The sequence below is a fragment of the Silurus aristotelis genome (genome assembly GCF_946808225.1).
Source record: "Silurus aristotelis genome assembly, chromosome: 19".
Classification (NCBI taxonomy): Eukaryota; Metazoa; Chordata; class Actinopteri; order Siluriformes; family Siluridae; genus Silurus; species Silurus aristotelis.
In genome coordinates this window covers 7,097,858-7,122,096 of record NC_139592.1, presented here as the reverse complement: position 1 = coordinate 7,122,096, position 24,239 = coordinate 7,097,858, and the positions used below count along the sequence as shown (strand labels likewise).

The 24,239-nt window shown below is 37.6% G+C and overlaps 1 protein-coding gene across 4 annotated transcripts in view; it reads left to right on the top strand.

Moving 5' to 3' along the window:
- The window catches only part of kif1b (kinesin family member 1B), a 79,714-nt gene that overhangs the window by 51,657 nt on the left and 3,818 nt on the right, over positions 1 to 24,239 (top strand). For 3 of the 4 annotated variants that reach the window (XM_083569701.1, XM_083569703.1, XM_083569702.1), the window contains 24 exons: positions 1,301 to 1,394; positions 1,523 to 1,671; positions 2,702 to 2,880; positions 3,069 to 3,206; positions 4,060 to 4,311; positions 6,361 to 6,479; positions 9,138 to 9,223; positions 9,514 to 9,643; positions 9,844 to 9,994; positions 10,123 to 10,213; positions 11,124 to 11,242; positions 11,504 to 11,559; positions 15,847 to 15,955; positions 16,044 to 16,110; positions 17,026 to 17,110; positions 17,206 to 17,311; positions 20,994 to 21,108; positions 21,293 to 21,426; positions 22,241 to 22,302; positions 22,417 to 22,562; positions 23,001 to 23,243; positions 23,365 to 23,436; positions 23,525 to 23,643; positions 23,777 to 23,929. In XM_083569701.1, coding sequence (XP_083425827.1) covers positions 1,301 to 1,394; positions 1,523 to 1,671; positions 2,702 to 2,880; positions 3,069 to 3,206; positions 4,060 to 4,311; positions 6,361 to 6,479; positions 9,138 to 9,223; positions 9,514 to 9,643; positions 9,844 to 9,994; positions 10,123 to 10,213; positions 11,124 to 11,242; positions 11,504 to 11,559; positions 15,847 to 15,955; positions 16,044 to 16,110; positions 17,026 to 17,110; positions 17,206 to 17,311; positions 20,994 to 21,108; positions 21,293 to 21,426; positions 22,241 to 22,302; positions 22,417 to 22,562; positions 23,001 to 23,243; positions 23,365 to 23,436; positions 23,525 to 23,643; positions 23,777 to 23,929 — 2,975 coding nt within the window. The remainder of the gene's footprint in view (positions 1 to 1,300; positions 1,395 to 1,522; positions 1,672 to 2,701; positions 2,881 to 3,068; positions 3,207 to 4,059; positions 4,312 to 6,360; positions 6,480 to 9,137; positions 9,224 to 9,513; positions 9,644 to 9,843; positions 9,995 to 10,122; positions 10,214 to 11,123; positions 11,243 to 11,503; positions 11,560 to 15,846; positions 15,956 to 16,043; positions 16,111 to 17,025; positions 17,111 to 17,205; positions 17,312 to 20,993; positions 21,109 to 21,292; positions 21,427 to 22,240; positions 22,303 to 22,416; positions 22,563 to 23,000; positions 23,244 to 23,364; positions 23,437 to 23,524; positions 23,644 to 23,776; positions 23,930 to 24,239) is intronic. The other variant, XM_083569704.1, reaches the window with a different exon arrangement.

Sequence of the window (24,239 nt, the reverse complement as noted above, 5' to 3'; positions counted from 1 at the left end):
TCCAGTTGTTTCTATGTTAGTGCTGCACTTAAACTGAATAAGTCAGAGCCACTGATTGATGGTCAGTTTTACAGCTTTGAAGCATTAGATTTGTCTTCACTGATAACTTGTCAAGCTGCCTCATTTCAGCCTTAAAGTCAAAGAAAGCATTCATAACCTTCTGTGAGGTAAATGTTCTGTTTATAGATAGTATACAGTAATCAATATTATGAATATTTTTATAAATGTTTAAAAATCCTCTCAGCCAACCTTGTCAGGTTAACGCTTTAGCTGGATGGGTAGCATTTGCTGTGAATGATCCATTTACTTTGCAGCCTTTGTGCACTTTATACTGTACACCTGCACATTTATGCATTTGATACTACTCAGCCAAAGCTACTAAAAAAAGCCTCAGTTGATGTCCATGCCAATCATCAGAATGGAGAGTGGGTGATCTCTTAGACTTCAATTGTGCCATGGTTGTTGGTCCCAGATGGTCTGGTTTGTATTTTTGCGGATCTCCTATGAGACACAGTACTCTTTAGAGTTTACACAGAATGGAATGAAAACAAAAAAACATCTGTGGAAATGGCTGAAACTTATTCCTTATGTGTGATCAGAGGAAAATGACCAGACTAGTTTAAGCTGAAAGTCTAAAAAAAAAAAAAAAAATCACTCTTTACAACTATAGCAAACAAGAAAGCATTTCAAAATGCACAACTCCTGTCAGACATGAACAGAATTCTGAGACGCTCATGGGAAGTGGCTCAAGCTTCGGTCATTGATAGTCTCAGTCTGTTTAAAACTCTAAATTTTGGCTTTGTAAACAAGAAATAAATATATTGTGGACCACAACCGATAAGTTCAATGTGGGCTTTTGTGAATAATTATTTCCCGGCTCCCCTTTTTGCTCTCTTGCCCTAGAAGTTCTAGATGGTGTGTGTGCATGTGTTCGGATGAAAAAGAGGCTGTATTTGCTTATATCTTAAACTATTTTTATTTTATGTGAGCATGGAATGTGACTGATTAAAGGATTTGTGATAATAATTATTTGGGTTCATTTTGATTAGTTGCATTCAGTCTTGGTTAGTTGAGGGAGATTTTATAGTGGAAATTTGTTATTGATTTTTTTCTTTTTTCTTTTATACTTTAATGTGCAGAATTAGTGCTGGAACCCAAAAGATTCATAGAAATTTCACCATAGCAATTCAAAGCATTTGCGTTTTCCCAGAGTTAATGTCCTCGTTGGAACACTGTTAAAGACCTGCAGCAGGGTGTTCATGTTCTTTGTTTGCCTTCCCCATAACACTTTCTACTACAGGTTTACGAGAGCAAACTACAAGAACTACAAAAACAGGTGGAGCAGATAGCAGAAACCCCCGATGAGGAGGAAGAGGAGGAAGAAGAGGAGGAAGGTACGCCTTATAGAAGTGACGTTACACTTACTGATTAAAGTAAAGCATTCAGTTACACTATACAGTAGGGGTAAAGCAGGTTCAGCGTGTAGGTGAAATATTTCCTGTCTGTGTTTTTTTCTCTTTAGAGCCGTGGACACCGCATCAGTTTGAACTCGCTCAGTGGGCCTTTAGGAAGTGGAGGTACCACCAATTCACCTCACTAAGAGACCAGCTGTGGGGCAACGCAGTATACCTAAAGGAAGCGAATGCCATCAGTGTGGAGCTCAAAAAGAAGGTACAAATCAGTCGAGTCTTTAACAGGAGTCTGTATTATTCACTGTCAGAAGGTTTTGCTTCTCTTATGGAGCTTTTATTCTGAATCACTTATAAGGGAGCTCTATGGTGACACCAGCAATAAAAGGTCTCGAATGAGACAAACATTTTATTGTCAGTGTCTTACCCAAGTTCTTCTTATGTGGTTTAATCCAACGTTACAGTATTGGAGAAATACATTTAAAAAAAAAAAGGAATAGTTCTGATTGTCTAAAAAGTTTTTTGTTTCTCTGCAACAAGCTCGTATTGTATATCTGTATTGGGATACCTGACTTTATCACCCATGTGTGGTTCTTCCTCAAACATTTTTATGGAAGTTATTAAAGCAGCAAATAGGGACTAAATGTCCCTAAAAAGCACATGTGAATCTTTTGGTGGGGTGTCCACATACTTTTGTTCATATAGTGTAAGTATATGTGAGAGCTGTAGTGTATATACAATAACAATTCTGAAGCATTCCTGTAAAGTAATACGTAAACAGTATAGTTATACTCATACGGAGATAAACATTTAGACTCTGTAAGACTGAATCTCATCAGTGTTTACTGATTTATTCCTTTTAAGTGGCCTTACAAAACAGCTGAGCCATGCACTGGGTGTAAGCTGCTTTATCTTTGATTTACTGGAAAGTGTGGGGAGGCATATGGGCGAGGCGATAAATCCTAGTGTTTAGTTGTATTCTGTAAGCTGTGTGTAGGGTTTGTGTTTGACCCCTCCAATGTCGGGTCTTTAATGATTTACTCTCTGATTACCCAGTGTGACAGGTTTCTGCAGGCTCCATTTTCTCATGGCTCTCTTCTCTATTCTGTTTCACCCCTCCTTCAATTTATGTGCTTTCTTTTTTCTTTGCTTGATGTACAGCCTTAAAAGGCATCTGCTGCAGTGACTAAAGGCTGAAATGATTGGGTCACACTGTGCAGTATGTGTTACTTTGTTTTTTCTGCTTTTTCTTTTCTAACTCTTTCTGTTCCAACTCTTTTTTTTTTTTATAGGTCCAGTTTCAGTTTGTGCTTCTGACAGATACACTGTACTCCCCACTTCCCCCTGAGCTCTTGCCTCCTGAGCCAGAGAAAGAGCGTGACTCTAGGCCTTTCCCTCGTACCGTGGTGGCTGTGGAGGTCCAGGACCTAAAAAATGGAGCCACTCACTACTGGTCTTTAGAGAAGCTCAAGTAAGCTTTAGGCGAATATCCAGCTGGCTTTATATTTTATAAAGCAGACTGCTGATGGAGGTCTTTTCCCTCGTGGAGACTTGATTTGCCATTTTACTAGACTTTTAAAGCGAGTCTTTTAAGTGATCTGTTTGAATGGTGCTCTCGGCGGCGACTCATGCTTGGGTTATATTTCTCTGGTCTTTCAGGCAAAGGCTGGACCAGATGAGAGAGATGTACGACCGTGCCGGAGAGATGGCCTCCTCCAGTCAGGAAGATGGGGAAGGGCCCTTAACCGGCAATGACCCTTTTTACGACAGATTCCATTGGTTCAAGCTAGTGGGAAGGTATATTATTAATTCTTAAATGTTATAGCGTGGCTATAAGCCTTGCACAATATCAATACAATTTGAACAAATAAAAAATAAATTAAATGCCATATTTAAAAAATAACTCACACAGTAAAAATTAGGAAGAATTTTAATTCCTATATTTTTTTTATTTTAATGTGTATACAGAGTGAGATATTTGTTGTGTGCATATATGAAATATTCAGATCTCTGTAGGAATTTTACTCCTTTATGAATTATTCATGATTAGTATGTGTAGTTCACACCCCTGAGGCACTACATACACAAGTACTATCACTCATTTAAATACACATGAGGTCTGGGCCCTTTATTAGGAAATCTTTTATTTATTTATTTTTATTAATTTTTTTTCTCTCCATTCATTCATCCTGGTTTGTGTGTTTTTTTTTTTGTTTTTTTTTACTCATCACGAATGTATTTTATTTATTTATTTATTTATTTATTTATTTATTTATTTATTTATTTACTCTTTACTCATTTTTATTACACATATGAGTGTATTGTTTTTTACTTTGTCATCTGTTTTGAATAATTTATTTTTTTCATCACTTTTGTGTTTAAAACTTATCATCAATCATTTACCATTTGTTGTTTTTTTTTGTTTCGTTTTTTTAACAAGATGTTCTTTCATTTGTTTTTGTATTCATTTTGATAAAAATTTTAGTGGCCATTGATTTTGTTATTAGCTTAGTGAGGTGGTCTGTGTTTGAGTTTGTGGTTTAAAAGTAATGTCACTCCACTGCTTCTGAGTAATAAAAAAAAATATGCTGCATAACATAAGAAAAACACTCCTTTGCAAAAAAAAAAAAAAAACTTGCACTGTATTTAGCTCACCAATCTTCCATGGCTGCGTGAATGAGCACCTGGCTGACCGCACGCCCTCGCCCACCTTTTCCACGGGCGACTCGGACATCACCGAGCTGGCCGACGAGAGGCAGAGTGAAATGGATGATTTCATGGACGACGAAGCCTTCGTGGATGACACCAGCTCGGATGCAGGCACCGAGGAAGGATCAGACATCTTCAGCGATGGCCACGACCCTTTCTATGACCGTTCGCCCTGGTTTACTCTTGTGGGAAGGTTGGTGAGAGCGGAGAGATGGAGAGAGGGAGAGAGCATGCAGCTCTGCATCTGTAGATCTAATACACAGTTTAAGGAATGTCATTTATTAGAAAAGTTATTAATTTAACTTAATGCAAAATTTGCTTTAAATGGTGTTTCTTCTTAGTTGAACGTAGCTATAGAGTGCCTTTGAAAGACAACTATGATCCTAGAGTATAGTATGAGTTCACTGTTATGATGAGTGACCATATTATATGACTATGTAATTTATTATACTGCAAATATAAAAAGCCACTCAGTGGAGAATGATTTATATTACCTTTATACAGTCTGTGAGAACAATGGGCTAGTTTGTTACTAGCTCTAGTTATGACAGATTTAGGCAGATAATATTTGCCAAGGTTTCAGAAATTACTGGCAGTGTATGAGGATTGAATGATGAAGAAACATTTAGTCTTATAAAGGACATTATAGGAGCCATTAATTAGTAATTATATAGTAAAATCTAAATATTTGTATACATTTTTTTAAACCTTTATAATCATTATTTATTCATAGTAATTAGTAAAAGTATAGTTATTTATAGTAATTATTTATATTATCATTACCTTTCCAGATAATAATTATTGTATTATTATTAAAAATAACAATTATTGCTTTAAAGGAACTGTTTGGAATCATTAGTCCTCTAGTGTGAAATTTAATAATAATAATAAAAAAAAACACGATTTATATTTTCTTTAATTTACAGGACAAAAAAATGTAAAAACAGATGTTTTAGTGAAAATTGTAAATCACTGAAGTATCAATGTTAAAGTATTTTTAAACTAATATACTAATAGAAGGTTAAAACATAAAAATCACATGCTGCACCTAAAGCTGATTTACCTTGTTCCATGAGTATGAATGTTTTGCAGTGTGCAGTTTACTTCAGTCAGGTCATGTAGATTCTTGTCACTTGTTTTTGAGAGAAATGGACACAAGTAGACCTGGAATAGAATGTAGAGGCTGCTGTCTGCTCTCCCTTCCTCCGTGCCCAAAGCCTGTGTCTCCTCATACCATCAGAACACTGAAAGCATTAACACCTGCCACTAAACACTCATTCAGTTGCTTGTTTTCTGTCTTTTCAGTTTGGTGTGATATTTTGCTTTTTTTTTCTGTATTAAACCTATTTTTATTTTTTGCTTAGATCCATTCCCTTGTCATTTTTGTATTATTGTTTGTATTATTGTCTGCTTCAGTCTGCTGTATGAGGTAGAGGGAGGGAAATGGAGAGACAGACAGAGGCAGGAGGGGTGTTGGGTCGACACATGGGCAGCAGAGTGACGCAGGTCCATTTACAATGTCAGTGCCACTTTGCAGCTGTAGCGTCTCTGCCATTTTAGCCTTGAGGCACAAACGCTGCAGATTGCCAGTGCACAAAACAACATTATTTGTCCTCATGCTTAGGTGGTTTCTCATTCTTTGGTACAATGTATTGTACAGCAGACTGAAACGTTGTATTGTTGGGAAAACATGAACTCATCTTCTTTTCCTAGTCATTTTAATATCACAAATGTCTCGATGTCCCTTAAACATGTTTTGATGGACTGTAATACTTATAGCCCTGGGAGGAAATTGTTCTACTCTGTTGACACTCTTGAAAAGGTTTTTAAGCAAATTAACCCATATGAAGTATTTGTTTGTAGAGAAATGTAATCTTAAACATCAGAAGTTGATATGGCGCTAAGAAAAGAAAGAAAGCAGAAGAAATAATATCAGGAATAAAAGGTCAAGCAAGAGACAGAGATTCTGATATTTACATCATAAGTCATTGCAAAATTATTGTGCACTCGAGTGTTCTGATGTAATGTTCCCAGTAATTTTAGCTCCATGATGTCTAGTGCTCTGTTGGAGTTAATCAAGTGCGTATAGGTCCAGCTGGGTGTGAGTCACCTCCGGTAATACTAATCGCTTTACTCTGAGAAATGAGCTGAGTGTATATACCGTTACAATACATAAGTATCTTTCAGTTGTGCGTGTGTGAGAGTGTGAGAACACTAATTATGGTTGCATTTCCTTCCTTAGAGCATTTGTGTACCTGAGTAACCTGCTGTACTCCGTGCCCCTGGTGCACCGTGTGGCTGTAGTTACAGAGAAGGGAGACGTGCGAGGGTTTCTGCGTGTGGGGGTCCAGGCCATAGCAGGTAAAAACTGATTAGACTGTTGTTCATGATTTTTAAATTTACTGAAAAGGAAAAATGCGCCCTCCATATTAGTCTTTTTAAATAATTTGAACTTCACTGGCACCTGAGATTTATTATCTTATGAAAGTTATATTATTTTAACCTAAAGAAAGAAGTGAACCTTTAGGTATTTTAGTATATCCAGATCTCTCATCTCCTCATGCTATTCCAACAGATAAAAATGCAAAAGTCAATATTATATATATATATATATATATATATATATATATATATATATATATATATATATATATATATATATATATATATATATATATATATAATATATATATTATACACAGTGAGGAAAATAAGTATTTGAACACCCTGCTATTTTGTAAGTTCTCCCACTTAGAAATCATGGAGGGGTCTGAAATTGTCATCGTAGGTGCATGTCCACTGTGAGAGACATAATCTAAAAAAAAAAAAATCCAGAAATCACAATATATGATTTTTAAACTATTTATTTGTATGATACAGCTGCAAATAAGTATTTGAACACCTGTCTATCAGCTAGAATTCTGACCCTCAAAGACCTGTTAGTCTGCCTTTAAAATGTCCACCTCCACTACATTTATTATCCTAAATTAGATGCACCTGTTTGAGATCGTTAGCTGCATAAAGACACCTGTCCACCCCATACAATCAGTAAGAATCCAACTACTAACATGACCAAGACCAAAGAGCTGTCCAAAGACACTAGAGACAAAATTGTACACCTCCACAAGGCTGGAAAGGGCTACGGGGAAATTGCCAAGCAGCTTGGTGAAAAAAGGTCCACTGTTGGAGCAATCATTAGAAAATGGAAGAAGCTAAACATGACTGTCAATCTCCCTCGGACTGGGGCTCCATGCAAGATCTCACCTTGTGGGGTCTCAATGATCCTAAGGATGGTGAGAAATCAGCTGGGACCACCGTTTCCAAGTTTACTGTTGGTAATACACTAAGACGTCATGGTTTGAAATCATGCATGGCACGGAAGGTTCCCCTGCTTAAACCAGCACATGTCCAGGCACGTCTTAAGTTTGCCAATGACCATTTGGATGATCCAGAGGAGTCATGGGAGAAAGTCATGTGGTCAGATGAGACCAAAATAGAACTTTTGGGTCATAATTCCACTAAACGTGTTTGGAGGAAAAGAATGATGAGTACCATTCCAAGAACACAATCCCTACTGTGAAGCATGGGGGTGGTAGCATCATGTTTTGGGGGTGTTTTTCTGCACATGGGACAGGGCGACTGCACTGTATTAAGAAAAAGATGACAGGGGCCATGTATTGCAAGATTTTGGGGAACAACCTCCTTCCCTCAGTTAGAGCATTGAAGATGGGTCGAGGCTGGGTCTTCCAACATGACAATGACCCGAAGCACACAGCCAGGATAACCAAGGAGTGGCTCTGTAAGAAGCATATCAAGGTTCTGGCGTGGCCTAGCCAGTCTCCAGACCTAAACCCAATAGAGAATCTTTGGAGGGAGCTCAAACTCCGTGTTTCTCAGCGACAGGCCAGAAACCTGACTGATCTAGAGAAGATCTGTGTGGAGGAGTGGGCCAAAATCCCTCCTGCAGTGTGTGCAAACCTGGTGAAAAACTACAGGAAACGTTTGACCTCTTTAATTGCAAACAAAGGCTACTGTACCAAATATTAACATTGACTTTCTTAGGTGTTCAAATACTTATTTGCAGCTGTATCATACAAATAAATAGTTAAAAAATCATACATTGTGATTTCTGGATTTTTTTTTTTTTAGATTATGGCTTTCACAGTGGACATGCACCTACGATGACAATTTCAGACCCCTCCATGATTTCTAAGTGGGAGAACTTGCAAAATAGCAGGGTGTTCAAATACTTATTATCCTCACTCTGTGTGTGTATGTATGTATATATATAATATATATATATATATAATATTGACTTTATTTGTAGAATTTTTTATTTTATTTTTTTTTATCTTTTCCAGAACAAATGTATTTCCAAGAGAGTGTAAATTAGGTTTGTAAACCTGCTCTCTGGTACAAAAGATTTGGATGTTTGGATTTACTTGTTTTTTTTTTTTTTTTTATAGACACGCCTCCATATTCCCATTACATGCTCTTAAATTCTTTATGATGTGAATTTTGCAAGTTAAATGTCCAAGTGCATTTGAACTTGATGGTCCTTGGTAGTTCCAGTTAGCATGCCAACTTGACCTGAACCAGATTATGTTTTGGGGACAGAGCTTTTAGTACATGGGTGGAAAATGAGGACCTAGTGCATAGGGAAAAATACTGAAATTGTATTTAACTCCACTCATTTAACTGCTAAATCTTATCCATATTTATATTAATGGCATTACCAGTACCATTATGGAATAACTGGAATAAAAAAAAAAAAAAAAAATCAGCATCAAAATAGATTTTTACCAGATTCTTTGAGCAGATCATTAATGTGTTTTAGAGTAGAATTTGACAATTGGACATTTTACCTGATATTGATATCTTGTTATAAGGCTTAAGAAATGTGTTCTTTGCTGATGCTGTTCACACGAAAAATAGATCGCTTTTGAATTGCCTTTGTGTTTCGATCGATATATCGGTTTCGCTGCTTTTTTCTTACGTCTTGAGCTTGTTTGCTTTCAGCTGATGAAGAGGCTCCTGATTATGGCTCTGGCGTCCGTCAGTCTGGGACTGCCAAAATCTCATTTGATGATGAGTATTTCAAAAAGGTAAAACTTGATATTCCACTACATTGTAACTTTACTCCCTGTACAGTCCTCTAGCTGTTTTTGCCTAGAAACATATGCAGGATATTTCAGCTTGGTGGGTTTTAATCCTGTGTAATATTTGAGTCTTTTTCTGGGTCCTGGCTTTGTGGAATTAAATGTTTGAATTCATTTTTATTTTATTTTTTTTATTCTTTGAGTTAAATGGGACTCACAAAGCTTTGGCGTTACTGTATGAGACATTTCAGGAATTACTTTATTTTTTATAAGCTTTTTGTTTTTTGTTCATTCAGACTGATTTCTCTTCCGTGGCAATGACCCGCTCTGGCCTTTCTATGGAGGAGTTGCGTATTGTTGAAGGCCAAGGACAAAGTTTAGAGGTCATCACCCCCTCTGAAGAGATGAACAGAATAAATGACATGGGTAAGAAAGTGGTGTAGAAACAGCTGGTGACCTGAATCTTCTTGCAGCTCATGTTTATAAAGGCATTTTAAAAAAGGCGGCAGATGTTCTTATTGTGCCTCACCACCAAGTACAGCTTTTATAGCTTTTAGTGGTCTTAGCAAAACAACCCCCACAATCTACTTGTGCTTTAATACACTGACGTGTATTTTATGTCTTAGATCTGAAGCTGGGGAACGTCGATGGGAAGCTGATCCAATCAGATGGTGTGACTGGTCAGCTGGAGGTGGGCAGTGTCTTCACTTTCCGCGTCACTGTTCTGCAGGCCACTGGCGTCCCACCAGAGTACGCAGACATCTTCTGCCAGTTCAAGTGAGTCAGTCGCTCGTCTCCATGGGAACCCCCTTTCAGACACAGTGTTCTGTTGTTATATATGACACACACACATGCACACACACATCTTGCTTTACTCAGTAATCTTATAATCTTGTAATTAACAGCTTCCTCCATCGCCATGATGAGGCTTTCAGCACTGAACCACTGAAGAACTCGGGCAAAGGTTCCCCGCTGGGCTTTTATCACGTACAGAATGTGAGTAAATGTTAAATTAATAATAAAAAAAAAGTGGTAAAGAATCCTTTGTAAAAGATGACTTAGAATGCTAAATATCTCCATACTCTGAGCGATCTTTTTATAACGCATACATTTTAATTAAAAATTTAGATTTAAATGTTAGCTCTTTACTAGCCTTCTATAGAGCTTAGAATGCTGATTGCACCCCAGGCCTCCTCACCTCACCTTCATCAGCACCTGACTTTATTAACATCGTTGTGGTTGAATCCCCATACAAATCTTTACAACCGCATTCAAACTCTAGTGGAACACCTTCCCAGAAGAGTGGCAGTTATTAACATTAACAATCAATGGAACAAAATGTGGAATGGGATGTTAAAAAAAAAAAAAATACACCCAAATCCTATGGTATCTACAGATTTTAATCCATATTTAATTGTATATCCAATAAAGTTTAATCCCATGAGGCACATAAAAAAAGTTTTGTTCTTTTCAAAACTGCATAAAAACAATAGGAAGCTACAGTTACTCGCACATTCCTTACTGGACTATTCTTGTGTTCATGAAGCAGAAACTAAGAAACTATTTGCATGTATGCAATAAAATCTCACAAATTCTTTCCTCAAGAAAGTCATTCAATCTTCAAAATCTTCACTAGGAAAAATTTTACAAAATTCTGCCCCAAACTATTATTTAAATTTTATTATCTGTATGTAAACCTGCGATATACAATATGTCACTCGCAAGTATCGATAAATATCAAATAGGAAAACCTGAAAATAAACCCTCTTTTTTCTTTTCAGAAACAGGGTTTTTTAAAATTATTATTAGACCCATTTAAATGCCAGAGTGTGCATTAAATTACTGTCACCAGCACATCGCACTCATGGCACTGATGTCTGTAACCCTGCGTGACTTGTTTGTGCAGGTATCTGTTGAGGTCACTGAGTCCTTTATTGAGTACATCAAGAGCAAGCCCATCGTGTTTGAAGTGTTCGGACATTACCAGCAGCACCCGCTGCACCGTCATGGCCAGGATGCAATCAGGTACGACATCATTATTCAACAATCACGCTGCACAGAATATAATTACTGCAATCAGAACGCTAATTATGGAAAGGATAATCGTAATTACAACTCTAGTCGTTAATGATTCACACCCCCCCCCCCCCCCAACACACACACACACACACACACACACACACACACACACACACACACAATTACTGCTTTTACTAGGTTTAGTAATTAAGATTGTTTTACGCTTTCTAGGCAGTGATCTGATTATGTATTATTCTCTGTCTTTAGCCTTCCACAGCCTTCCAGGAAGTATTACCCTCCACCCATGCCTCTGTCTAAACCAGGTACGACTTTCATATTAGTAAATGAAATAAAAACCATCTAGCGGATAAGTATGTAGCCTTAATGGAATTTGCATAATTAACTTTAAGCAGCTTGATAATTGTCTTGAGGGCAATTTTAAGGCGCAACCATTGTCGTATAATTATTTACAAATCCTTAATTAACTAAGGCACCACCAAGTCGTATTTCACTGTGAGTTTAAATCCACCTTTAAACCCTAAGCTCGACTAAACTGCCCACAAAGAGCAGTCGGTTTCTTTAGCCTGATAGGTGACTTTGTTGTTGCAGACTGCTGGCATTTAAGAGAAACATCTCTTTTGTGACCCGAAATAAAATAAGAGGCTGCGGCCTTGACATGCTAGCATTCTGTGCAGTGAATCGATCTATAGCCACAAGTCACTATCTCTGTGCACAACTGTGCACCAATATGCCACTTGCTGGAGGGACATGGATGATTGAGAAGTTGTTTTACTGCTTTGTGTGATCTATTGCATTGGCTTGTATGAGAGTGTTTATTCTCACACGAAGGCTTGTGTGGTTGAGGTGTGGTCACATGTTTTTGGCCCTTGCTGCAGTCATTTATGCTGCAATATGAAGGCAAAATTTAGTAATTGTAGGGCACTAAAGGTTGTCTACAGCATGCAAAGTGTTTAACTATATAACTCCTTATTTAAATCGAAATATTGAAAATTGTATTATTAAAAATATAAATATTAAAATTTTTTCCACATACACATTCATACAGAGTACAACATGTAGTGAAATGCTTTTTGTGACTGTTCAACATGTAAATAAAAATAGAATATATATATATATATATATAAAGTGTAAAAAAATAAATACATTAGATTATATATGCACAAGAATAATTTAGAAACAGATGGGTATGGATATGACAAACGAAGTAATGCTTTATTCCATTTGTGGAATTGGTTTATGTAAAGAATAGCAGCATTTACAATAACTGGTAAAATTCATTCTAGGATAATATTTGTATATCCCAAATAAATAAACATCTTGGTGTAAATTCTATTAAATCCTTTTGGAATAAAGATGTATTATTGCCTTCCAAATAAAAGAACCGACCAAGTGTGAATGCAGGACCATGAAATACTGACAGTTTGAAAGGACTTCCAGGGGTTTTAGGTATGTTCTCATGTTTCAAGCACAAGTGCCACCTACATACAGTACAGACCAAAAGTTTGGACACACCTTCTCATTCAAAGAGTTTTCCTTATTTTCATGACTATGTAAATTGTAGATTCACACTGAAGGCATCAAAACTATGAATTAACATGTGGAATTATATATGGAATTATATACATAACAAAAAAGTGTGAAAAAACTGAAAAATGTCATATTCTAGGTTCTTCAAAGTAGCCACCTTTTGCTTTGATTACTGCTTTGCACACTCTTGGCATTCTCTTGATGAGCTTCAAGAGGTAGTCACCTGAAATGGTCTTCCAACAGTCTTGAAAGAGTTTCCCGAGAGAAGCTTGGCACTTGTTGGCCCTTTTGCCTTCACTCTGCTGTCCAGCTCACCCCTAAACCATCTCGATTGGGTTCAGGTCCGGTGACTGTGGAGGCCAGGTCATCTGGCGCAGCACCCCATCACTCTCCTTCTTGGTCAAATAGCCCTTGATGCCTTCAGTGTGACTCTACAATTTTCATAGTCATGAAAATAAAGAAAACTCCTTGAATGAGAAGGTGTGTCCAAACTTTTGGGTCTGTACTGTACATGTTATGATAACATGACCTGCCAGTCATGCCAATTGCATGTACTTAAAGGCAGTCTGATATCAGTACTGTACATAGCTTTGACTTATCCTGTATAAATCAGTCCTAATTAGATTGTGAAAATACATTACTTATAATAAAAAGAAAGAAGAAATCTTGAGACATTAGTTTTGGCAGAAAATATGCAATAAAACAATCTACAGGGCATTTTTCTTTATATAAAAAAAAGAAATCCTTGTTTCACTGTTACTGTGTGCTTTTTTTCTCTCTCTCTCACACACTTCCTTTCTTGCTTGCTTCCTCATTATATTTTGTTTCTGTTTCTCCATTTTTCTATTGCATTCAAAGCATGTCCTGTCTCTGATGTTGACTCTGAGGCAGATCATGCCCGTAAGATCAAACTGATCAGGTATTTGATGAGCGGCTATGTGCACGGCCAGGTGCTGGACACTCTGTCAAAGCACGCTAATGCTCTGGCTTCTACAGCCATGACCAGTCTGGAAAATGGGGCAGATCAACTTTCCCATTTCCCATTCCTTCCTGTGACTAATGGCCCCGTCCTCATCATGCCCAAACACCACGGTTGGTATATGGTTAGCGTAGTTTATAGAGTTCTGTGCATTGAGGAGCTTTGCAAGTGGCCAATAGTGTTACATAGAAGAGAGTTTAGTTACTTAGGCTTGATCCTTTAGCTCCTCTTTTCCATCCTCTGTTTCACTTGGATGTCTAGCGGATTGGAAACAGTATTTATGAAGTGACAAATCCAGTGCATATAATCCTGAATATCTGAGTATGAGCTCCTGTTTCAGCTCTAGCAAATAGACTCCTCCCTAGCCATAAGTCCTAGTTCTTATAGCTTCCTCTGCAGTGCAGATTGATTCAAAGTGCTTTTGTTCTTGCTAGCAACTAAAGTAGGCTTTCCCTCTTTTTCCTTCAGTGTACCCTACCCTGACCCAACTAGTATTTTCCTATGAGACCTGCGCTCTATATCTTAGCTATATACACCCATTACTCCTTTCACTATCGGTGTAATGTAGGGACTGCACAGGAAATTATAAGTGCTCTATCTCCTTTAGCAGAGTCTGATTAGAACACTTTATTGCACTGTATTGATCTTGTTGAGTGGCAGATCAGATCAGAGCTCATCTTTTGGTTGAATACTCATTCCATCATTACACAATCTATTTTTCTGCTGTATGTTATACACACACACACACACACACACACACACACACACACACACACACACACACACACACACACACACAGTTGTTTTAGTTTCTCTTGAATCTTTGAAATGAAAACAAATGGAATTGTTTGCTTTCTTGATTCTTCCAAACTTGTTGGAGATTTGTTTTAGAACTAGCTAATGACTGTTAATCACATTCTTCGGTAATACAATTTTTTTTATATATATTCTACAATACATCTTATATGGACCACCTATTTACAGTGTATTTACAACTGAGCTAAAACATTATGACCACCTGACTAAACAACTGTTGGTCCTTCCTGTCTTGCCAAAACAGCTTCATATCTATTAGACAGTACATGACCTCTTAAGGTCTGCTTCGCTATCTGGCATCAGACTTTAGCAGTAACATGGTAGCGGGGCGGTGGTAGAGTTTAAATCCCAGCCACACCAAGATGCCACTTCTGGACCCCTAAGCAAGGCTCTTAACCCTATACCTGCTCAGTTGTATGAATGAGATAAAATGTAAGTTGCTCTGGATAAGGGGTATCTACCAAATGCCTAGAATCTAAATGAAGCAGTAGCTCTTCAAGTCCTGTAGGTGCTGAGGTGGGGTTCATGGATCTAACTCATTCCAGCACAACCAAAGGATAGAATTTGGAGGCCTTGGCAACAATTTAACCCCTTCATTGTGTTCCTCAAACTACTCACGAACAGTGTGTGTTTGTGTTAGCATGAAAATCAACCATTTGCTTGCTGCACAGGTATATCCCTTACCTTGACAAGTGCTGTTAACTAGGTCATAAAGTTTTGGTTCATCAATGTGTATATAATGTGGAGAAAAGGATTTGCATAGGCCAAAAGTGAAAAAAAAAAAAAAAAAAAAAGAACTACGCCTTGTTTGCACTAGATAACAGTCAGAATGAGTAAAGTAACAATGAAGGGGGGGGGGGGGGTTCTAAATCGGAATGTGTGTAGGCCTGCCGAAGTCGTACTTTGGGAGTGTTCATCATTTATCTTCTTTCAATAGAGCTTAATTATGTTTCAGCTGGCTTTATCTTTTTTACTGCAGTCACCATGCGGTAAGAGATGACACATAATTGAAAATATAATAATTGGAAAAACTGTGCAAGCAAAGTGAAAACCATTGACTTGAACAATCGACATAAATGTGTTGGTTTAATTTATCCGGTCGACTAATTACTTATGCCACCTGGACTAACATATGATGATGATCAAATAAATAATTGAATCTTGACAAAAAAAATAAACTATTGATGCCTTCAGACCTCATTTACCATTAATATTATATCATCTCTTTATGTTACTTCTTTGGTAAATGCAATCATTCTGTCTACAGTTCCAGCCACCAAGCTGAACACCATCAGCAAGTCAAACCTGGGCCAGTGTGTCAGCAAGTATGATCTGCTGGCCTGGTTTGAGATCAGCGAACTGGAGCCAACTGGAGAGTGAGTATATCTGCATGCAAAACTGCAACATTTTCTCTAATACTTTGTTTGCACATATGAGAGTTAATTGCTTTTTCTTCTTGGCTAGGTATATCCCGGCTGTCGTGGATCACACTGCAGGTTTACCCTGTCATGGCACTTATTTACTGCACCAGGTATCAGACTCTGTCTTCCTGTTTATAAATTCTTTTTACTTCCAGGATCCAGGATGTGTCCAGACTTACATTCCTCACTCTTGTAGCTGCATGCTTTTTTATTAGTTTAGTTTTTCTTTTACTTTTACTGACAAATTATTGAATAACTGATACTTAAAACTTTCATTAAGTTTTATATCTATCCAGATTTTAAAATATTAGAACTTTTTTCAACACAATTTGATTCAATTAACAAAAAAAATACATTATTTCAGTAAACCATCATATTTTAAAATAATAAATTAAAGGTTACTCATTTTAGTCATGTTTAAATTCTGGAAACAAATTTAACAAAAAAAAAATCTAATAAAAAATAAAACCATAACCATTTTAGTCTGCAAGCTGTAATTCACAATAGATTTTGACTTTTAAAAATGTATCAATGCTGCCCAAAATACTGATAAAATACATTTTTGGCACATTTTCGGTATCTTATATACCGAGTCATTTTTTGGCATCTCCCATTCTTTTTAAATTGGGAAAGAAAAAAAGGCCCCTATTTTAAATTAGCAATAAAAGGAAAAAAAAAACCAAGAAGAAAAAACATTCTGTTAATTTAGTGTATTATGTAATAAATGAAAAAAAAACTGCTCATAGGACATAGTTTAGTTACGATGCATTCAGAAATGTTATGTTGCAGGCTGACAATTATTCATTTTTTCCTCATTATTCTATACTCAGTACCTCATAATGACCAAGTGAAAAACAAAATTTAAGAATGATCTGTAATTATTCATTATAAATATCACATGTACATAAGTATTCAGACTCATTATTCAGACTCATCATTTATTGCTTTTTATGTTTTAAAACAATTTCCCACTCAAATACATAAATGTGTGATGCTGGTTATGTTACTGATGATTCGTTTCACAGGGTATTCAGCGTAGGATCACAGTTACACTTATCCATGAGAAGGGTAGTGAGCTGCACTGGAAGGATGTCCGGGAGCTGGTAGTTGGTGAGTTCTTTAGTTTCCAAAATATAGAAATGAACAAAAATCTGTGGCTGTATTTTTATTTTTTTTCTAAACTGTGGCTGTTGTGGTGCTTTTAGGTCGCATCAGGAACAAGCCGGAAGAGGACGACGCTGCAGCAGATGCGGTGCTCTCTCTTAACATCATCTCAGCCAAAAACATGAAATCCTCCCATAACTCTAACAGGTATGATTCACAACCTGTCTCTGTGTGCCTCTTCATACACATAATACAGCTGAAAAATTATGCACCGTTACTAATAAAAGGTCAGGCCTTCAGCATTTCCTGTGTCTGTATTTGTGCTGGATAATAGATTTCAGGGAACATGATGTGCAGGTTCTGTCTTTTTTTTCTGAAATGAGTCGTGACTAATAGTTTTGGCTTGGAACAACAGAGACACCTGGTGGGTGAAGAAGAAAATGGAAAATTTGAAAGGCCTTAATATTTTGTGCCTCGGGATGAACTGCATTTTTTTTCTTTGCTTGCTGACATGATACTTCATTCACCTCTCTAATTTCATTGATGCTGTCATTTTTGTAATCCCTCACTTTTTCTGCTTGTCTTTTTTGTGTTCTTTTTTTTTTGCTGCTGCTGCCGACGCTGGACTTATGCTTTTGTACAGGCTTTGTATCGATAACGATATTCCTAGGTATCAGCACTTGGGCATAAAGCTCTTTTCCATGAAAAGGGCTTTATGAAACTCATCACTAGTGTCATTAGAGATTTCATGTAGCTGCCTGTAGTGTAAATACTTTGTACTGCCCCCCTCTGTAATTAAATATGAAGACCAAAAGTATGTGGACATCTCATCACTGACCGTGGAGGGTTTTTTATTTATTTATTTATTTATTTTTGCATACCCTAAAGTTAGGCATGGATGCTTTTCCTTTGATAGTGCAAGACTCAAAGACTCCGATTCCTAAGAACATTTTACCCTTTCATCTTCAAATACTGAACAGCTCTATTTTGACATGATGGACGTAACTCCAAGCTCTAATCATGTTCTGTATTAAGTTACCACATCAGTACTTGATCATAAAGTATAGTTATTGCATTGAAAGAATTTATAATGGGACAATCCAATTTCACACAAAAGACAATAAGGTCCTTTTTTAAGTCTGGTTCCTCTCGGGTTTCTTTCTATTGTCGCCTCCAGGAGTTTTTCAAAATAAAATTGAGCCGACTTAAATTTGCACATTCAGCTATATGAGCATTAGTGAGATCAGGTATTAAGAGCCTAGGGCACAGTTGTCATTCCAATTTATCCTAAAGGATTTGAATTGGGTTAAGGTAAAGTTCTTTCAATCCATTATTAGCAAAAAATTTCGGCTTTCGGATTCAGCATTCGGCATTCACTTTGTACCCAGGGAATATTGTTCTGCTGAAACACATTTAAGCCTGTTTGTTTCAGTGAAGATTTTAATGCTACAACATACAAAGACATTTTGACAAATTGAATGCCTCTAAATATTGTGCCAAAATTTTGGGGAAGAACCAACTATAGGTGTGATGGTCAGGTGTCCAAAAACTTTTGGCTACATTGTGTATAGGAGTATTTCATTCATTTATATTTAGACATAAACTGTGTGCAACTACCGTGTAACTACTGAGTATTTACTGAATACTAGCACAACAATTCCTCAGCTCATTTACTGAATATAATATGAAAAAATATTATCTCACCTTTCAGATTTTTTTAGATATGGTTTGTGTAGTTTATATATACAGTATATGTATAGTTCCCTCACTTTCTACTCTCAAACCCAAATATATTTGTCATGACTTTATTATCAGTTTTAAATATGGCATGTGTAAATTTTGACCATAAAACTGTTTATCAGGATTTCTGAACACTAGCCCTGAAGGCTCACTATCCTGCCCTTACACACCTGATACAGCCCTGTACAAATACATCAGCTGTACAGTACTGAGAGGAAACTCTGGAGACTCTATAGCAGTGGTCCCCAACCCCTGGGCCGCGGACCGGCATCGGTTCGTAGGTCATTTTGTACCAGGCCGCACAGAAAGAATACATAACACATTATTTCCGTTTTATTTATTATCTGATTCGGAGCGATGTTTTATTTTGGAAAATTACCGGATTCTCTCCGCCACATCTGTCTATGACTCACTCTTGATGCATGTCATGATGCCTCGGTCACATTCTTACCTTACTTCCATTACATTCTTAAAGGGGCTCCGGCCGCTAACACATAATACATTATCACTAAATTGAAACCCCCAAGCTAGCAAAATTAACAAAAAAACAACACAGTGGATTCACTTTTATTATTATATTAGAAAATACCAGTTTTTAGGCTGGTCGTATCATTTTATTTTGTTGTAGTTATCTGCCACACCTTGAAGGCCAGCCCGAGAAAATATTATCTGACATTAATTCGGTCCGTGGCGCAAAAAAGGTTGGGGACCGCTGCTCTATAGGGCAGTGGGTTTTAATGACTGGAATTGGAAATCCTTGATTGGTCTTTTCCACAAATGGCCGGTGTGGGTGCAGGTTTTCATTCCAACCTTCCAAGGACCACACCTGATGTTCATTAAAAATGAAAATCATTAGATTTAAACAGGTAGAGTTTTTTGTGGACTTGCTTGGTTGGAATAAAAATTTGCATCCACACCAGCCCTTTGTGGAAAAGATTGGACACCCTTGCCCCTAGTGTGTCTCTGGTTCTTGACTGTAAACTGGAACCACTGAAAACATTAGGATGCATATTGCTGATATGAGGTTCAGGAAAAATGGTGAGTCCTTAACAATTCTTTAGATTGTTAAGATGCCTTCTCTTAATAATTGTGAAGAGATATATCAGGAAACCGACATAAATCCTGCCTAAACATATACACATAAACCCTAAAGACAAACTGAAGAAACCTTTTAGGTTACAGATTAAACTTTGGAGAGGCTCTTTGGAGCTCTTTGTGGAGTTATTTTTAATGAAGTGGCTGCACATGGAAAAACTGTTTGTGTCCTTATTTCCCTACTAATGGGCAAAACAAAGAATTTTCAAAATTTTTCACAGGTTTTAGAGTCTTTTAATTTTTTTTGTGTCAAGATTCTAAGCCTGCCCAGACTTCTAATTAACACTAAACTAATCCTATAACTACTCCTGAAGACATTCTTATTTTCTTTAAAAATCTCAAATCAAACTATGGGAAAAATTTGTTCTTCTAGGGTCACATTAGATTTTGGATTGTCCAGATGCTGATGTAGGGCGAGGAATCCTGGGGTGCAGTCAGATCTTCTATTCTAACCCATGTTAACCTTATCTTCATGGTATTTGCACTATGCTCTGAGGCATTGTACTGCTGGAACATGTTTGGTTCTTCTAGTTCAAGTGAAGGGAAAATTTTTAGCTACACATCCATAGACATCCTATATATAATTGTGTGCCTCCATGTTTGTGATAACAGTTTGGAGAGGAACCACATATAGCTGGTAATGTCAGGTGTCTTAATACTTTTGTCCATATAGTGCATTTGTGGGATGCTTAGATTATATTTGTGGATAGAGTCAGACTACTGTATAGCAGAATCTCTAAGAGATTACTATCTTGTATGTATGGCCTGCTAAACACATCATTCTCGCTTGTGAAACCGGTTGCAGAACCACATAAGCAACATGATCATTGCGATAAAGAAACCGCAAATTGCAATATGTTCACAGAGTGCACAGTTTTGGCACAGTTACTTTTTATTATATTCAAACAGCCCTTCTCTTAATCTCTTTAATCAAAATATATTTTCTTATTGCCGTATTTAAGGAGATACTGCATTTGTTGCATGTTGTCGCCAGAGCAATGTAATGCTTTTAATTAATCCACAAATTCTGCCCCCTTTCTTTCCTCTTATGCAGGACGTTTTACCGTTTTGAAGCTGTGTGGGACAGCTCGCTGCACAACTCTCTCCTGCTCAACCGTGTCACTCCCTGTGGAGAGAAGATTTTTATGACCCTATCTGCATACCTGGAGGTTAGCCTCATCCACTCACCGTGCACATCGAGTTCTCTGGAACACTGCGTAGATGTTAGACTTAAGCTTCAGTGTTTTTATTGCACGAAACACCGTAAATCTAGATCATTAGGCATCAAGAATAGATTAAGGGAATCTATAATCGTTACCAAGTCTGACCTAAGCGTGTGTTTTCTTCGTTTAGCTTGACCACTGCATCCAGCCTGCCATTATTACCAAAGACATCTGCATGGTGTTCTACTCCAGAGATGCTAAGATCTCACCCCCACGCTCTCTGAGGAGTCTGTTTGGCAGCGGCTATTCTAAAACCCCTGACTGGTGAGCTTCTACTCATTGCACATTTCATTATCCGGTATTCAAATCACAGGTTACATACACACATGCACTTGTTTTGCATATATATATATATATATATATATATATTTTGCAGAGTGATTTACATATGAAATTTTCCACTATAATTAAAACTCAGAAAAGTTTCTATTTCGTTTTTTTCCCCCTCAAATTGATTTCACATACACTAGAATTCCTTCTGTACAGGTCGGAAAGAGAACGGGGGGGGCACATGCATACAAATATTTTATGAGGAATACATTTAGTGGCAAAAACACTTCAACTTTGAGGACAAAATGTTAACTTGCTGCCTAATATATCCCACCCACTCAAAGGTGCCATGATGACGAGTGTTGTTTACTTTAGCGGTCATAATGTTATAATGTCATGATGTTCTGCCTAATCTGGGTATATGCGTTATGTGCAAAATCAGGTTAAGGAACTGGGTATTATGCGGACAAGTAAAAGTCCAAGCCCTAATCGGAGGCGTTTTTTTTTGTTCAGGGCCTAAATGGCCTGTTGCTAAAAAACTTTTTCTCATTCTCTGTATGTTGGTTTTCAAAGAGTGAAACAAATGGGTCCATTGTTCGAACAGCTGAGTATCAGAATTCATTATCTTCTTGGCCTTGGTTCAGCAATGCATGCATGTTACACTGCAGGTTAGGGACCTCAGTGCAGTGTAAAGGCTCTGTAATATTGCAAATGTTTTAAGTACTCTAATGGATAAATTGTGCACTATATTTTATCCACTTTAAACTCCTAAACTACTAAAATCTGTGTTCCACTATTCTACTTACAGCAATAGAGTGACTGGGATCTATGAGCTCAGCCTGTGCAAAATGGCTGACACTGGAAGCCCTGGTATGTTGTCTTTCTCAAACCTCGTTTGTAGTTTCCCATTGGGTCAATTTTGCTATGAATAAAAAGTTATAAGGGTTATAAGTTTAAATGGGCACATTGTGCAATTGTGTGTAGGCATGCAAAGGCGAAGAAGGAAAGTTCTGGACACATCAGTTGCGTACGTTCGTGGTGAGGAGAACCTGGCAGGGTGGAGGCCCAGAGGAGACAGTCTGATCCTTGAGCACCAGTGGGAGCTTGAGAAACTCGAACAGCTGCATGAGGTGAGACTCATCTGTGTATGCAAACTTTTACACACCCAGAAAATGATCGACTGTAAATTATCACTTGTTCTATGTAAATAGACTCCGATAATAACTAAGTGGACAACAGCTGTTTACTTTTGAAACGTTCAAATGGTCGTTGCCTGTTTCTCAGTGGCAGAGAAAAGAATGCTGTGGGACAGAGCAAATTACACAAGATGCAATGTGGAGCAGCTTTGAGTTTAGCAGAAAATCTATTAATTGAAAAAAGATATCAGGAGGAACAAAACTGTGTTGCACAAGGTGCTTGGAATTGAACCAACACGATGGGCCCCTGTAAAAACCTGATAATACACTGTTATAAAAGTAGACATCATAATCTCTTTATTATGTAGCCATTATTATATGATTATGGCTACATTTTCACCTCCATATATTGTCATGTTTATATGTGTTCAGGTGGAGAAAACACGTCATCTCCTGCTGCTGCGGGAGAAACTGGGAGAGTCGGTTCCTCAGAAGTTTCTGAGCGAGTCTCTCTCGCCCAGCCTGAGCAGCGGCACCCTGAGCACCTCCACCAGCATCTCCTCACAGATCTCTTCCACCACCTTTGAGAGCGCCATCACGCCCAGCGAAAGCAGCGGTTATGACTCGACTGACATTGAGAGCCTGGTGGACCGTGAGAAGGAACTGGCCACCAAGGTAACACAAGAAGTTTCATTAGTCATGTCATTTAATTCAATGTTCTTTCTGTAATCTAATAAGAGCATGAACTGAATGAATAAACTGTGCCCTTCATACCATTATTTTTCTTTCCTTTCAGTGCCTCCGCCTTTTGACTCACACATTTAACAGCGAATATAACCAGATGTGCAACAGCATCAGCGCCTGCCAGGTAACTGATTGTTCAGTGAATGCTTTCGAAGCAGGTGACTCAGTGTCGTTTTTTAATAAGATTTATTTGATTCCTTTTTTTTTAATAGCTGTCTGATATTTCACCCATGGGCCGAGATCCTTCAGTCACCAGTCTCAGCAGTGCAACCCTGACCCCGTCCTCTACCTGCCCCTCCTTGGCAGACTCCCGTTGTGGTTCAGAGCAGAAGTACGTTAATGAAATGCTTAGTAGCCTGCACCTGGCACTTCTTCTCATGGGTTTTTTGGTCATGGTTTTTTGATTAAAAAAACATTAAGGCCCCTTTCTCAGGTTCTAAACTGTGATGATATTTTTTCCCTAGGACTCCTGAACCTAACTCCCGAGCCACCAGCCCCTCATGCTCAGACTATGAGAACTTCCCCATGGTGCCCAGTGTGGAGACATCATACCTGGCTCGTGCTGGCAAACATGAGTTCCTTAACCTGGTGCCTGATATTGAGGAGATGAGGCCTGGGTTAGTCATGCACTTTAACAGAGAATGTCAACCCCTCTGCAGATCGGCTCTACTGAAACTCGATTATTATGTAGCAGCAATCTTGCATTGAAAACCCCGAGCTGTACTAATGGCAGTTTTTCTGCAAAATATATTTTATACCAGAGGTAAAGAGTAATACAATAGTTTTAATAACTACTTAAGTAAAAGTAAAAAGTCGCCCATTCAAAATTTCATTCAAGATTTTTTCCCCCTTGGATAATGATCAGTATTTTTATAAAATTTTTTTGTAACGGATATGTTTTTAAAATATAGTTTAATACTTCAAAGA